This window comes from Corvus brachyrhynchos, unplaced genomic scaffold (genome assembly GCF_000691975.1).
Source record: "Corvus brachyrhynchos isolate BGI_N302 unplaced genomic scaffold, ASM69197v1 scaffold91, whole genome shotgun sequence".
NCBI classification, from domain to species: domain Eukaryota; kingdom Metazoa; phylum Chordata; class Aves; order Passeriformes; family Corvidae; genus Corvus; species Corvus brachyrhynchos.
Window position 1 is genome coordinate 3,628,347 of NW_008236442.1, and position 13,824 is coordinate 3,642,170.

At 40.7% G+C, this 13,824-nt stretch overlaps 1 protein-coding gene across 1 annotated transcript; it reads right to left on the minus strand.

Moving 5' to 3' along the window:
• Positions 1 to 641: 641 nt before the first annotated feature.
• LOC108449871 lies at positions 642 to 13,526 on the minus strand. The gene is made up of 3 exons (XM_017747228.1): positions 13,337 to 13,526; positions 8,171 to 8,392; positions 642 to 4,628 (listed from the first exon to the last, which is right to left on the minus strand). Exons 1-3 carry the CDS (start codon positions 13,500 to 13,502, stop codon positions 4,369 to 4,371), a joined length of 648 nt encoding a protein of 215 aa, XP_017602717.1. The 5' UTR covers positions 13,503 to 13,526; the 3' UTR covers positions 642 to 4,368.
• Positions 13,527 to 13,824: the final 298 nt, after the last annotated feature.

The window sequence follows — 13,824 nt, forward strand, 5'->3', positions numbered from 1 at the left end:
GCCCTTCAGAGTGAGTTTTCTTTTAATTTTACCGAGCATCCAAGATGCCAAGTGCTACCTCAGGAGAGTGAAGCCCTTTACAGAGGCAGCAGATGCAGTTCGGCATTGCTCATTCTGTTGTGCTTCAACTCTGACCATGGAAGCACGAGCTCTTGGGACAGAAAGTGCTCTGTTTACACTCAGACCTTGGCATTTTTCCTAAGGGTACAATTATAATGGTGTTTTTTGTGATATGGGCACACATCCATTATGAATTGGCTTGCACCCACCAACTCATTTTGCACAGGCCATGGAACATCCATCAGATGGCAATGATTCCCATTCATGTGCAATGTTAAGGAAATCTAGATCATTACCAGCAGAATAATGAATTCCATAGAATTGTTCCACTGTGCAATTATATGAGGTATGCTAAGAGAAAGGGCAGTTTCTCAATGAACTCCTCCTTTTTTTTTCCTAAACCACAGGAATGATAGATTATTAATCATGATTAATGCTCAGTTACAGTGAATTATAGTGGAGCAGTGCCTGGAAATCCCAGTCTGCTTGGTAAACTCATTTTCTTGCATAATAGGAAACTTACCTTGCATTTAAGAGAACCCAAAGAGATAAAGATGAAAGCAATGGAACCACCCATTTCATATAATTAAAAGAAAAATTTAATAGATACATACATTCTTAGTTTCGACACTACTGAACTTTTCTTGATACTGTACAAGCATAACAGGAGAAATACAATTGCAAACATCTTAATTGTTCCTGTATTTTGCTTTCTTCCTGAGAACCAAAGTCTTCTAGAGCTCAGCTGTAGCACTCAGCCTGAATCCCTAAGCAGCATTGGAGTTAAGGCAGAATTGTGCATTGTCTGGACATTTGGAAGAGGTTGATGATTGCTTGAGAGAGTATGAATGATCAAAGTGCTTTAGGAAGCAGAGGAAAGTTGAATGAGGTAATATAATATGTTCCATTCCTATACTTGGGGGTGTACATGGGACTCATATTGTACATGGAGAGTAAGGCACCGGAACGACATTATGGAAGGGCTCATGGTCAGTCAGACAACTTAATATCCTCTGAGATAACTCATCTTTAAACTTTTGCAAGCCCCCAGAGGCTTTTCCAATATTTAGCAAACATCAATTCCTCTAAAGTTTACATCCTAATCCATATTGTGTTCTGAGAACAGAGTGAAAGGAGGTGAAAAGACATTTTTGTCTCAAGGATGAGACTGCTGGGTCATTTCCAAGAGGAGATCCTTAGACAGCATCCCATGGTCCTTTCCTGTGGAAGGTAGCAATGCAGCTCTCCGTTATTCTCTCTGTCTCTCTCTTCCCCCAAGCAATCTGTCAGCGCATTTCTGGTGCTGGGGAGAGGCGTCGTGTCGGAGCGATGTTCCCGTTTGCAAAATGGGAACTTCTATTTGTTGTTCTCAGGAGCTGGTTTCACACGCTGACATCTCCCCGGGAGCACAGCTGAGTCCAACATGTTCCCAACAGCCATCCACCCAAACGCCTCCTACTCAAGCACCCAGACCTTCCTTCCCAGTAAATAAAAGATACAGAGACAGCCCCGAATTGTTCCAAATGTTTCGGTTTCACTGGAGTATCTACCCATGTTCAGATCTGATAAATGGGTATTTTTCTGCACCAGGAAGTCAGTTTAGTTTGGGAATAGGATGGCATTTCAAAGAGGAAACACAGTTTCTGGAATAGTTAATGGAAAAGTCTGATTGACTTTCTCTGGTATCAATATAATTAAATGTTCAATGTTGGAATTAACAACTTTATGAGAGAAAACAAAGTTATCATAAGCTGCTGATTCTACTGTGTTGTATGAAAAAAACATGTTTTTCAAGGTTTCATTGCTTAAAAAGGTCTCAAAAAACCTACTTCCTAAAGCAGGGAACTGAGCAATGTGCCATTGTACACCTCAGGGAGGGAGATGTTGCTGTGTTATTTAATACACCACCGTTCACTACAACAGCAGCTGGGACATCCTGTCTAATCATGGCTATACCTGTGACCATTGTAATTCTGTCTTTGACCTTACCTGTGTCCTATAGTAGACATGACCTCAGTAGGCCTTAATTTATGGATTGCAACACGAAAAATCTTTGAATAATGATTCCTAGGAAAAGAGTTGAAAAAAATTCCACATTTCAGCCAAAAGTCCCCGGTACAGTTCCACACCTGAATGAGACTTCAGTTGCCCTGAGTTATCCCAGTGTGGCCAATGTGTTTTTTCTTGCAGACTCAGAACTGGAACAAGACATCCTGGCTTGAAAGGCGAGTTCCCTATCTCTGATTCTCTCACTGACAACATTTTGGGGTATGCCACCCTCTAGTTTCCCCTCTTGGGCTCCTTCCAGCCATTGGACATGAAATCTCCCCTTTTGGAGAGTGGCATCAAGAGCAAGGACTGCCAATGTGCATCTTTATTGGTACTTCTCTAGGAAATGGTATGTGGAACAAGCTTTCTGCTTTTCTGACTCCTAAATGCCTCGGGTCAGAGTTTTTATTCACAAATACTCAAATGCCACTTTGTCAAGGACAACATGTGGTAGAAAGGATGGAATGATGCAAGCGTCCGTGGCCTGGTATGTAGCAGTGAGAGTTTAGCTTAGCTTTGGAAGATTTAAGATCAAAAGTCTGTGGGAGAATGCAAATTGAAGCATTAAAACTCAGCATTGCCCATCCTGGGGTGGGTGACCCAAACCAGTGCCTCCTGGAGGGCAGTGGGCTGTGCTTTGGGGTTCGGGTCCAGACACAGCCAGCAGGCTGGTACTGGTGTGGTGATGAAGGACTAATGATTTTTTTCCTTTAGGTGACTATAGCTCATGATGTGACAATGTAAGATAAACAAATCTCTTCTATTCCCCACCAATGTCCTGGAAGGAGCACTGAAACGAGGTGTTCTGGGCTGCTCACTGCATTGCTGAGGTTTGCTGTCTTCTGGTCACTAGGTTTTGTAAGACACCTGGACAAAGGTTGTTAGTGGTTCTACTTCTTACTTTCTGATTTTTTGAAAATGTGAGTTTTACAGAAAGAAAGGAAAATCTCATTATTATTTTTTTCCTATTAAATATTCGTGCATCAGGACTACTCTGATTAATAAGCAAGTGGCTTCAATTATTTTAGAAATGCTTAATATCCCAGTATCTTGCCCAGGATCCTTGTTTGGGATTCCACAGGCACTTCTGCACTGAGATCAGTGGGGGGTTTGGGAGAAATTTTAGTGCTTATACAAAGCAAACACTGATTTTGGTGTTAGTCTATAAATACCGAATGGGAGCAAGCAACTCTGTATTTTTCTCTGTGCTTAATACCTGTGTTCTGCACCCTCAGGCAGCAGAATTTACATGCTTTCATTGTCATGTGTAATGTGCAACATGTATTTCCTTTTTATCAATCAGACCTGCCATCAGAAAAGAGACAGAGGGAGTTTGAAAGCACAACCAGGATAGATACTGTCGTTTTGTAATCTTTGGTGCACAGGTGGAGATGCCTGTTTGCGCTAGAATAGGTGGCAATATTCTGTTTCTTGCAGAAGTCTTACAAATGAAAATCAAGCAAAGGAGTTACTGGCTATCCACGGGGTAATTCTCCTCTGGAAGTCTGCAGTCAATTCCCATTTAGGCTAATTACACTTAAGGAGCCCTTTCCTATAACTAATGAACAATAGGCATAACCTGTTATTACATAACCGTGGGCCAGCACATTAATACACTGTTGAATTGCACTACCCCATGAAAATGCTTCCTCCACAAAATTTGCTGGAGATTTTTAGTGACATTTGCTGTAATTACCAGTAGCATGGTTTCTAATTCATTTAATTTTTTTTTCTACCTATACTGGCATATAAGAGTGTTTCAAGAGATTGAATAAATAAATTTTTAATTATAAAATGATGCTATATCATAAATTATTTATAATAACCAACAATGTGTAATACATGTTTAGGTATGAATCCATTAGGAAGATGAACTAATATATATATCAGTCCTAAAATAATATCGTAATTTGTTCTGTGTTTATGAATGGGGAAATCCGTGTTTAAAGGAATTAAAGGTTTATAAAAGCCTTGGATTTACAGTGGCTAAAGCAGCGAGCATGCTTGGCACTTAGGAATTCTGTTGTCATCTATGGCAGAGAAGACCTTTTTTTGTCCTTTATTGGCTTCAGCAGTTTGTGATATCATGCCACCAGAATGGTACAGATATAGAGACCTCCAGGGAGGGAGCAGCAAGATGCACATAGTCCTCATGGGCAAAACCTCTGGTTATGATTAATATTTAAAAAAAAAAACAAACCAAAACCTCCTTTGTAATTTGTCAGGTTGTTTTGAGGAATTTTGTCAATTATTTTCCTATTAGCGATAGCAGACTTCCGAAATCTCCATGGCGAGTTCCAGGCACTCCCCAGTCTCGTGGCAGGACTCAAAGAGGCTGCAATCAATGTCACAGTCACAGTTGCAGTCGTTGTTGCCATGGTCTTCGTCGGAGGTCTGGTAATATCTATTGGATGGACAACAGGTATCTGTCAGCCAATGTTCACAGGTATCAGGCAGCATTATAAGAAAGTCCCAAAACTGGCAGAACAAGCAGGCCAGGATAAGTGTTGCGCATTCATCTAAGAGAAAGGAAAAGCAGGGAGATGTAAGAACAAGGGTGAGCTGAGATTACCCAGTTTTAGGCCAGTGTAGCTACACAGAAGTGAGAGGGGTGAGCTAAAAATACACTGATGATAACTACTTCTATAGAGACAAGTGAAAAGTTTATTTTCTATTTTGTTTGCTCTGGAAAAGCAACAGCTGCATGAAAATAATTTGAATGAAAATATCCTGTGGCAGTGACATCCAGAAGAACAAGCCCTTTAAACCAAATTTTATCTTCTCATGCTCGGACAGCAAGGAGGCTGGAGAGGCACAAGGACCTGGGAGGGGACACAGCCAGGACAGCTGACCCTAACTAGCCAGAGGGATATGGCAGACCATATGGCATCAATTTAAATTAGGGAGAAAACAAGCATGAGTTTCTGCTTGAAAACTGACTGGGCATCAGTTGGTGAGTGGTGAGCAATTGCAATGTTTGTGTATTCTAATTATTTTATCACTATTATTATTATTATTATTATTTTCTTACTTTTCTGTCCTATTAAACTGTATTTATCTCAATCCATGAGTTTTCTTCCTTTTACCCTTCTGACTCCCCCATTCTGCAGAGGGGCAGTGAGTGAGGGGTTGCATGGGGCTGGGTTGCTGCCCAGGATTTAAACCACGACGCCAGCACAGGTGACGCTGCAGTTTATTTTCATTTTCACAAGAGTTTACACTAAAAAAGTTTAATGACCACCAAGGACAGGAAGGGAGAGCAGGTCCGGAGAAGAGCATTCAGAGAGGGCAGTGTGCTGGTCGAGTCTCAGCTCAGGGTCCTGCCAACTACCCACTAAATGTGGTTCTCATTTTTTTGTTCACAAATGTCAATTTTTCAAAGGAGTCAAAAGTTTGGAAAATAGATCATGTAGGATGTGTGTCTGGAGCCAGTGAATATTCCTGAAAACTTGGTCACCATGACTAAAACTCTGTGCTATGTTTGTGCCCTCCAAAAATCAACTAATTAACTCCCCATCCCTCAGCCTCCAGCATCTGGGGAGGCTGCTCGGGTGCAGCAGGTGTGAGATTCCAACTGTGTGAATCCAGTTGGAGCACAGACCCAGACCTTTCCTTTTTTTTTTTTCCCTTCTTGTTTTTGGAAAGGAAAAATGCCTTCAACAATATGAATGTCTTTTCATTGGTTCTTTCAGGAAAGCATATGGTTATAACCACATTTCTTGCCCTAGGATGACTAACTGTGAACTCATTCAACTGCATTGGTTCTGTTGTGGCATTTTCTATCTCACGTAACATTAAGTTCACTGCCAGGAAGTTTCCAGAATTATGCTCTTTTTTTTTTTTTTTTTTAGAAAGCTTTCTTGATGAAAAACAAAATTAAAAAAAAAACATTCCAGCTTCTTTATTAAGAAAAAAAAAACAACGGCAGTTAAAGCAGGAAGCAAGAATAAATAGCATATGATTGAACTTCTTTCTAAGTGGCATATCATCACCAATGTTATCAATTTTAATACTTATTTAAATATGTCAAAATCTATTTAGGTTCAGACAAGCACAACTAACTTCTAAGTCAGTTCTGTTGAATAAGAATGACTAGATTTCAGTGATACTTAGTAAATTCATTCTTATATTTTTTTCTAGCTAAATGAACTGAAATAATTATAAAATTGAAACATTTAATAAGGTGACACCACTGCATTTAATTGTATGAAATTTACAGTGTAGAAAATGTAATCATTTTATCCAGTAGTCCTTGGTGTAATTAAGACAATTCTTTTTAGATCTCTTATGTTTTTGAAATTTCCTTCCTATACATAGATGTGAGAGACAGAATTCAAAATTATGTCTTAATTAAGGATTTGGCAATTTTTTTTCTCCCTCTCCAAAGATCCATTTTTTTAATAACAGGTTTTTTTTTCTTGAATGTGTTAACCATAATGGTGCTTATGTAATCTGGAAAGAATAGATATGATTCGTAGGGCTTCATCCAGGAAAGAGAGCACACAAAAAGCACAAGATTTTAATAATAAAGTAATGTTTCAGCACCGACTCTGTGATGTGCAGTAAAGATGCTTTTAAATTCCCATCAGAGCACACACCATGAACTGTGATAATGGATGTAACACATTTCAAAAAATCTGCATGCGTGAGGCTTTTTGGTCCTGTTTTAAGTGGGGTAATGTATATAAATAATAGATATTAGCAATTAGACATCCATTCCTATGCATTCATTTATATATTTGAAAATAAATTAGCCACAAACTGCATAAAAGAAGATGCAATCTCTTGTTTTCCCCTCTGTTTTCCCTGCTGTTTGCCAAACGGCTTTACAATGTTTATCTCAGTGAGAACAATGACCTCAACTCTTGTTCTCTACATTAGTAGATTAATTAGCACAAAAGAAGAATTTATAATAATTTTTCTAGCATGCCTCATCTCTAATCTTTCCTGCTCTTGTTTGCTGGCATCTGCCCACACAGATGAGGCTCAGAACAACCCTGGTCCAAAGCTTGCTGGAGACTTGGTGGTCATCCTTGGAGAAACCAATGAGTTTTGGATTTGCTCTTGTCTGAGCACAGGGAACAAAATAATCACCAATTTCCTCATCTATTGCTCTGCCTTCAGAGGTTCTCCAAGCACCAGCAAACAGGATTTGGCCTCGTCTATGTGGAATAAGCAGTAAGTTGTCAGAGTGGAGTGAGCTGAGTATGCAGTGACAACCACAAATCTGGCTTCCTTTGGTTTTCTTGGCTTCTATCCAGCCCTTAACATTATTAATTAAGCACAGATTGGGGTTTTTTTTTGTTGTTAATTTCCTTCATGTTCAGCTTTTTTAAGGAGTATGAAATCTGTTATTTGCATCACATGGGACACACCTGTGTGCCAGTAACGGTTGAGATAGTCCTCAAACTCACAAACAGGGAGTATCTGGACAAGAGGACAAGTCCCCTAAATAAAATAAATACTTCAGATCCTTCCTTGAAATTAAGTGTATTCCAATAGATATATCAGAGACATCCCTTTTATGAGGATCAGTGACACAATAGAGATGTTAAGGATTCCTGCAGAACATGGCACTTTATTGTGTTGATCTGTATTTAGAAATGCTCAATTTAGGAATTGTTAAATGATATGCACGATAGATGCCAGCTCCATTGGATATAACACACCAATCCATTATTGTGAAAGGCACTCAAAAGAAACTTCTAAAATGCTTCACAGAGCCTTTTTTCAACATCCACTGGAATAAGCAGGAATAGCATTTATCTGACACTGACACTGGTGCCTCTGTGCAAACACTCATTACTAAAGTACAAATGCTCTGTGGCACAATAGGCTCTAAGCTCCTCTTCTATGACTTTAATATCACTGACAATTTAAGATCATCTTCTAGAAATTCTCATCTATCACACAAATGTCTGCAGGGCAACTTAACATTGCTTTTGGCGATGTTCTTGAACCTCCTGTTCAACATTTAATTTCGAGTTGGTTATACATAGTTCTTTTGCAGTGGGCATTATTTAGAAATCAGCTCAAATGTGATCTGTTTTATAAAACATACCATCACTGTCTCTCTGATGTACTGATGCATCATCTTCAATGTAAGTGAATTCTCTGCATTTCTCCAGGGAAGCAATGGATGATCTGCTTGCATCTGACAATTTCTTCTCATTTTTGGTACCCTTTGATGAAGCGTCTGTGATGCTGAATTCTGCGACAGAACTCATAACAATACCTTTCATAGGCTTTTCATCTGTGTGTTTTTCATTTGTAAGCTGGTTAGCTGGTGGGATTAGGGAAAAAAAAGACTGTGATACCAAGGCAGAGATCTGAAAGAATAACATATGCAGAATTTTCAAACCTACAGTTGTTTACTTCCAAGGCCTAACCCTTCGTACCTAGTGATTTCAGTCCCTTTACAGAGGCTTATTCATAGCAAAGGTATTTGTGAATTTGCCTTCTAAGGTTTTCTCTCAAACCCAGAGGACTCAGAGGCTAAGTAATAATTCACTTCCAGTTCGTGGGATTAGGTTTGGAAAGAAAACAGAACTATTGCCTCAGTTGACATCGATTTTGAGTTTGATATCCTAACTTCAATTTGTGACATAAAAGAAGGCAAAACAATTATCTTGTTATTTTTCAGCTGCAACTTTGTGTCCCTAAATTAACAGCCAACAATGTGCACGTGGGCGGTATCTGGATGCAGATGTGCCAGCTCACTGTGGCTCATAATCTTGTAGCAAAGAAAGCCAGATGGTCTCTGTTTAGCATCCAGATTCCTTATTTCATAACTTCATCCCCACTTACGTTGTTGGCCTGGAAGTCAACTAGGAGATGGGATACTTCACATGCTGTCAGCGTGCCAGAGAGGCAGCTCAAAAACCAGAGGGAGAGCTTAATTTTAAGCCCCAACTACGGGAAAGGTTAAGAAGAGTTCTGAGTTCAATTTATTCCTGAAGAACTTCTCAGGCACAGATAAACACGGGTTGATATATAGTTTCACTCACTCTCTGAAGTGATCAAGAGGCCAAGAAACGCAGTCATTCACTCCATGGCAGGGATGATAAAACCTCATCAGTTCTTATCTACAGCTGATTAACTCCTGCACCTCACATCAAGCACAGCCTCACTTTTTATCTTACTTAAATCTTGTGATATGCTTGCTCTTGAGCTATATACAGAAAATCAATCTTTACAAACACCTCAGTTTTGCAAATGCTACTTTCTGAGAAGATCAGTAAGTAAGTGCTCTAAAGTGGTTTGTTTACACTCAGCTGCAAGGAGCCTGAAGAGAGACCCTGCACATCTCTTGGGTTTTAGGTACCTTTGACTTCTGACATATATTAAAGAAAAGCCAAGGAAAGGCTCACAGAGAGTGAAACCTTGATGAGACTGTAGTTGTTCCCCCAGTATCCTTGCGGCCGAGAGGAGGAAGTGTGGATGGGATGGATGGATTGCAGGGTAAGTGAAAAAACAGGGGAACCATAAGGCCTGAAGAGGGGGGAAGCAAGGATTTGAGGGCTAAGTGGCATCTGGCACAAGCCCATTGAAGGCTACTGAAGTGGTGAGGGGTCTGGAAGACCTTCTGTGTGAGCAGAGGCTGAGGTAGCTGGGCTTGGTTGGCCTGGAGGAGAAGGCAAAGAAGGGTGCTGGATGCTGTGCTCCCCTCCAGAGCCAGGGTGACGGAGAAGCCACACCCCAACTCCTCCCAGCAGTGTGCAGAGAAAAAAGGAGGGCACAGTCAGAAGCTGCAGCAAGGGCAGCTGGAGCTGCCTAGGGAATGAATTTCTCATCATGGGAGGTGTAAAGCACCAGAGCAGACCCCAGCAAGGTTGTGGTTGTGTGAAGAGCTCACCTGGGCATGGACCCCAGCAACCTGCTCTTACTGCAGGTTTCTGACAGAGGCCAAACAATGTGATTCTAGAAGTCCCTTCCAAACTAATCTTTCTGTGATTTCTATGACTCAATTTACTTACAGAATGAGTGAGCAATTCATTTAAATTTCTGCTCGTAGTAGGGTCTCATGCCATTTTAGATAATTTTTACCTGGCGAAATATGTAGAAGCAGAAAATCTGGGTAGAGGTTAGTAGAGTAAGACCTTGGGATAAGGTAAGCATAAAAACTAGGCTATCATTTTCATTTTAAGTCACTGCTTTAAAGTTGTGTGGCAGAGGTATTGCCTTGATTTTGAAGTCTTAATGACAACAAAGTCTACTGTGATGGAAATGTGGAGTTTCCCTGTCCTGGAGAGTTTACAGGTTGGCCTTGGGCAGGGAGTGAACGATGGGATGGAGGCAGTAAGAGAGAAGTGGCACAGAGAGGAGTCTCAGAAACCTATAACTGTCAGGTTTTGTGAGCATTAAGATAAAGGAAAGCCGCAGGTGAGATGGGAAGGGCAGAAGAGGCAGTGGCTCTGCTGGGTGTGACCCAGCAGTGCAAAGCACAGCAATTCTCCCCTGAGGTTGTGCCTTTGGTCAGAGGAAATCAGCATCCTGGGCTATGCATGTCTGGGTTTGCCCATCTGTGATGATTTATTGATGGTTTTCCCCCCAGAATAAGCAAATAAAGGGGTTTTTTTCCCTCTCTGACTTCTTGGCCAGCCTCTTCAATCCAGAATGTGAAAACTCATGTATTTTGGATGTCCTTACTTGTACAGTAATGACTGTTTTCCAGTGTTTACGAATCAATGACATTCCACAAGTTTGCCTGCACTTCCATTCAATAACAAACCATCACCAGGAAAAGTTGTGCTAATTGAAGCAGCAGGGCTCAGGAGGAAGCGATGTCCTGCTTATGCATTGGATTTATTGGACAATAATTTATTTCTGAGTCCAAAAAACACAAGCCTCAGCTTTTATTCAGGTGCCAATATTACAAATGGATCCTGTGTGTCCGCACTGAGAGCTACCCCCAGGCTGGGCCTTTGGATACACATGGATCAGATCAAAAGGCTTAGGCAACAATAACTATTATTTTCCACTTTCAAAATCTGCCCAAAAATCTAAACTAGACATATTGTTAATTAACAATATATCTGTTGAGTTCCCCAATTCTGCAACAATACAATGGCCCACTGAATGCATTTAAGCATTCAAGAGCGAGACTGCAAAAAGTCTGACAGAAGTAATCAGTAAATGCCAGACTAACATTTACTGTATCCACTGACTTCTACTATTCATACTTTGAGTCAATTTTTATTCTTGAAGTGCCGTTGAAGAGAAATCAAAACCAGAAATAGAAAGGCATAGACATAACCTGAATTTTTCAATACAGCACCATCAAACAAAAGGGTAACAAAAGCTGTCACTCAGGGACTCTTCTGTTTGTTAAAGCATACTACATCTTGGAAAATACAGTACATTTTAGTGTCAGACTCTTAGTTTGAAAAGCTCCCTTTCAGTAATGTTATACTTGTCTTGTACAGCTAGATCAAGTCTTCATGCAATCACTGTAACAAGCAACTTGCTATGACAAGCGAGATCCTTGCTTCCAGAAAACACTGCGGGAGAGGCTAAAGCAGTGTACAATTATAGGTCTCCATTTCATTTTTATGCAATTACCTTCATTTCAGCTGTGGGTCCATCTACATTATGTCTTTTATCAATTTAATGTTTGCACAAAGTGTCTGAAGAAATAGATTGTGCTAGACCAGCAGAAAAAAAAAAAAAGGTGGCTAGCAGTTTTTTTTTTTTTTCTATTATAGTTTGTTGCTGGGTGGAACAGCAGTAGTTTGAGAGTTTGGAACAAATAGATGTAGCCAAATAGGCTTTAAAAATATATTACATACCACTGATACTATTTATGATTACTGTTAAATGACAATATAAAAAGAAAACTAAATTACAATTAGAGATGTGAAGAGGGTCAAACTTTCCAACTCTCTTTTAAGAGCCTGTATTCAACTTCAGATGTCCACATATGTCTGTGTTTTTAACATATAGAAATCAACCACTGAAGTGAACTTGAAGGGAAAAATAAGTGTATCATGATGAAGAAATCTCAGATTATTCAGTGTTAGACTGTTAGGCAGAGGCTGCTAAAGGTACACCCCCACAATGTGCCATTTTTAAATAGTATGAAGTAGCAACTTTCTTCCTCACATGGGGAAGCTGGGACTCGCCTTGGCTGTTGCAGAAGAAGACTGGGATCATTCACCCATGTTTGTATTAAAGATAGTCTCAATACTCGCATGGAATTTCTTTTTTCTTTTTCTTTTTGGAGTTGGGTGATTCAGATGGCTGACTACAGTGTCTAAATTCATGAAAGCAGAAAGTAAATCACTTACTTTCCACTGATGCCAGCCCCAGATCCCTCTGGTTAATAGGGAGGAGCAGTGATACCAAGACTTGCATTTGCAGTATGTCCCCTGACCTCTGTTTCTCTTCATTGGCTTTAGGCACAAACCAGCATCTTGCAGTCCTGGAGAAGAGGAGTCTGCAGTTTCCCTGCATACTTCTGAAATTAGATTTAATATAGAGGCATACAAGGGCTCTAAGCCTATTTTTGATAAAGGACAGAGGATTTTAGAGGTGCTCTGTTCTGCTGGACAGGGACTGCAGAAGTGCAGGTAATCCAAAGCAGCTCTTGGAGCAACTGTTTAGGGGGAGATGCCACTGAAAGAGAAGGAGAATTGAAAGGGCTCATCCACATCTTACAAGCAAAGGACGAGGGAGCCTGTGGCTCTACTCGACACTGGCATTTGTACCAATCCATCCTGGCAATGGCCCTCTGCCTCACGCCCCTGTGACAAGGAATCCCAAGGGTTAATGCTAAACTGTGTGGAAAACTGTAGCAGTTTAGGACCTGTAACTTTTTAATTTCCCCCGAGGCATCTTTGTGTATCAGTGCAGCGAAAGCACCAAAGAACGCCTGGCTGCTCCCCCTGCCATTCGCTATCCCATGCACTGCTCTTGCTACCTGTCTGTTTAATGTATCACATGCTCATCACTGAAAGAGCTGTGTGTCATGTCCTTTCAGTCTTGAGATGACACGGGCAGAGCCACATCAGACCTGATGGATGATAACTTGTACATATAAAGGCTTGCTCTGAACTCACTTGGTTTGAAAGGACACACAGAACAATGAAACACAAACCTCAGGGTTTGATGGCAGTGCTTCAAAAAAGCAGAAGTAAAAAGAAAAACAAAACACTTTTTCTTGCTAGTTTAAAGGATATAATTCTCTATCAGGGAGGCAGTATCTGCATGCACGGGGCCAGCAGCTTACCTGGATGGTCCTCACTGCTTGATGTCACCCCAGGGAGGGCCAGCAGAGGCAGGGAGCTGGTGCGACGGTCTTGGTGGAGAAAAAAAATCCAAAATTGAAGAGGGATAAATATCAAATAAATGTGGTTTGGCACAGCTATCACTCTCAGCCACTTAGTGACAGTCATTGACTTCAGCAGTTGTTGCTCTGAGGTCAAACAGAAGCAAGTGCGCTTCCTTGCAAAGGGAGGTTACATGGGATGGTGTGCTGTTTGTGTTACCCTCTGTCTCATAGCTGGAAAGGAAGCAAAAAATCAAACAAGTTGCTAAGAGAGAAAGTTTCACCTGAGAAGAGGTGAAGAGGACCACTGGCAAACACAGAAATTCAGGTAGGTACAGAAAATTTGAGAGCTGGGAGGTCTGAGATGTAATATGGGGCATCATCCATGCCCACAGACCCCAGAAACCTTAGATGAGGTTCCCAAGTCATTAACAAAGGAGGAGAGAGGA

Coding starts and splice junctions, on each gene's coding strand:
- LOC108449871 (XM_017747228.1), bottom strand. CDS start 13,502: ATGACTGTCACTAAGTGGCTGAGAGTGATAGCTGTGCCAAACCACATT. Junction 8,393..13,336: donor AAGCAGTGAGGACCATCCAG/GTAAGCTGCTGG, acceptor TAATCCCACCAG/CTAACCAGCTTACAAATGAA. Junction 4,629..8,170: donor ACATCAGAGAGACAGTGATG/GTATGTTTTATA, acceptor CCTTTCTCTTAG/ATGAATGCGCAACACTTATC.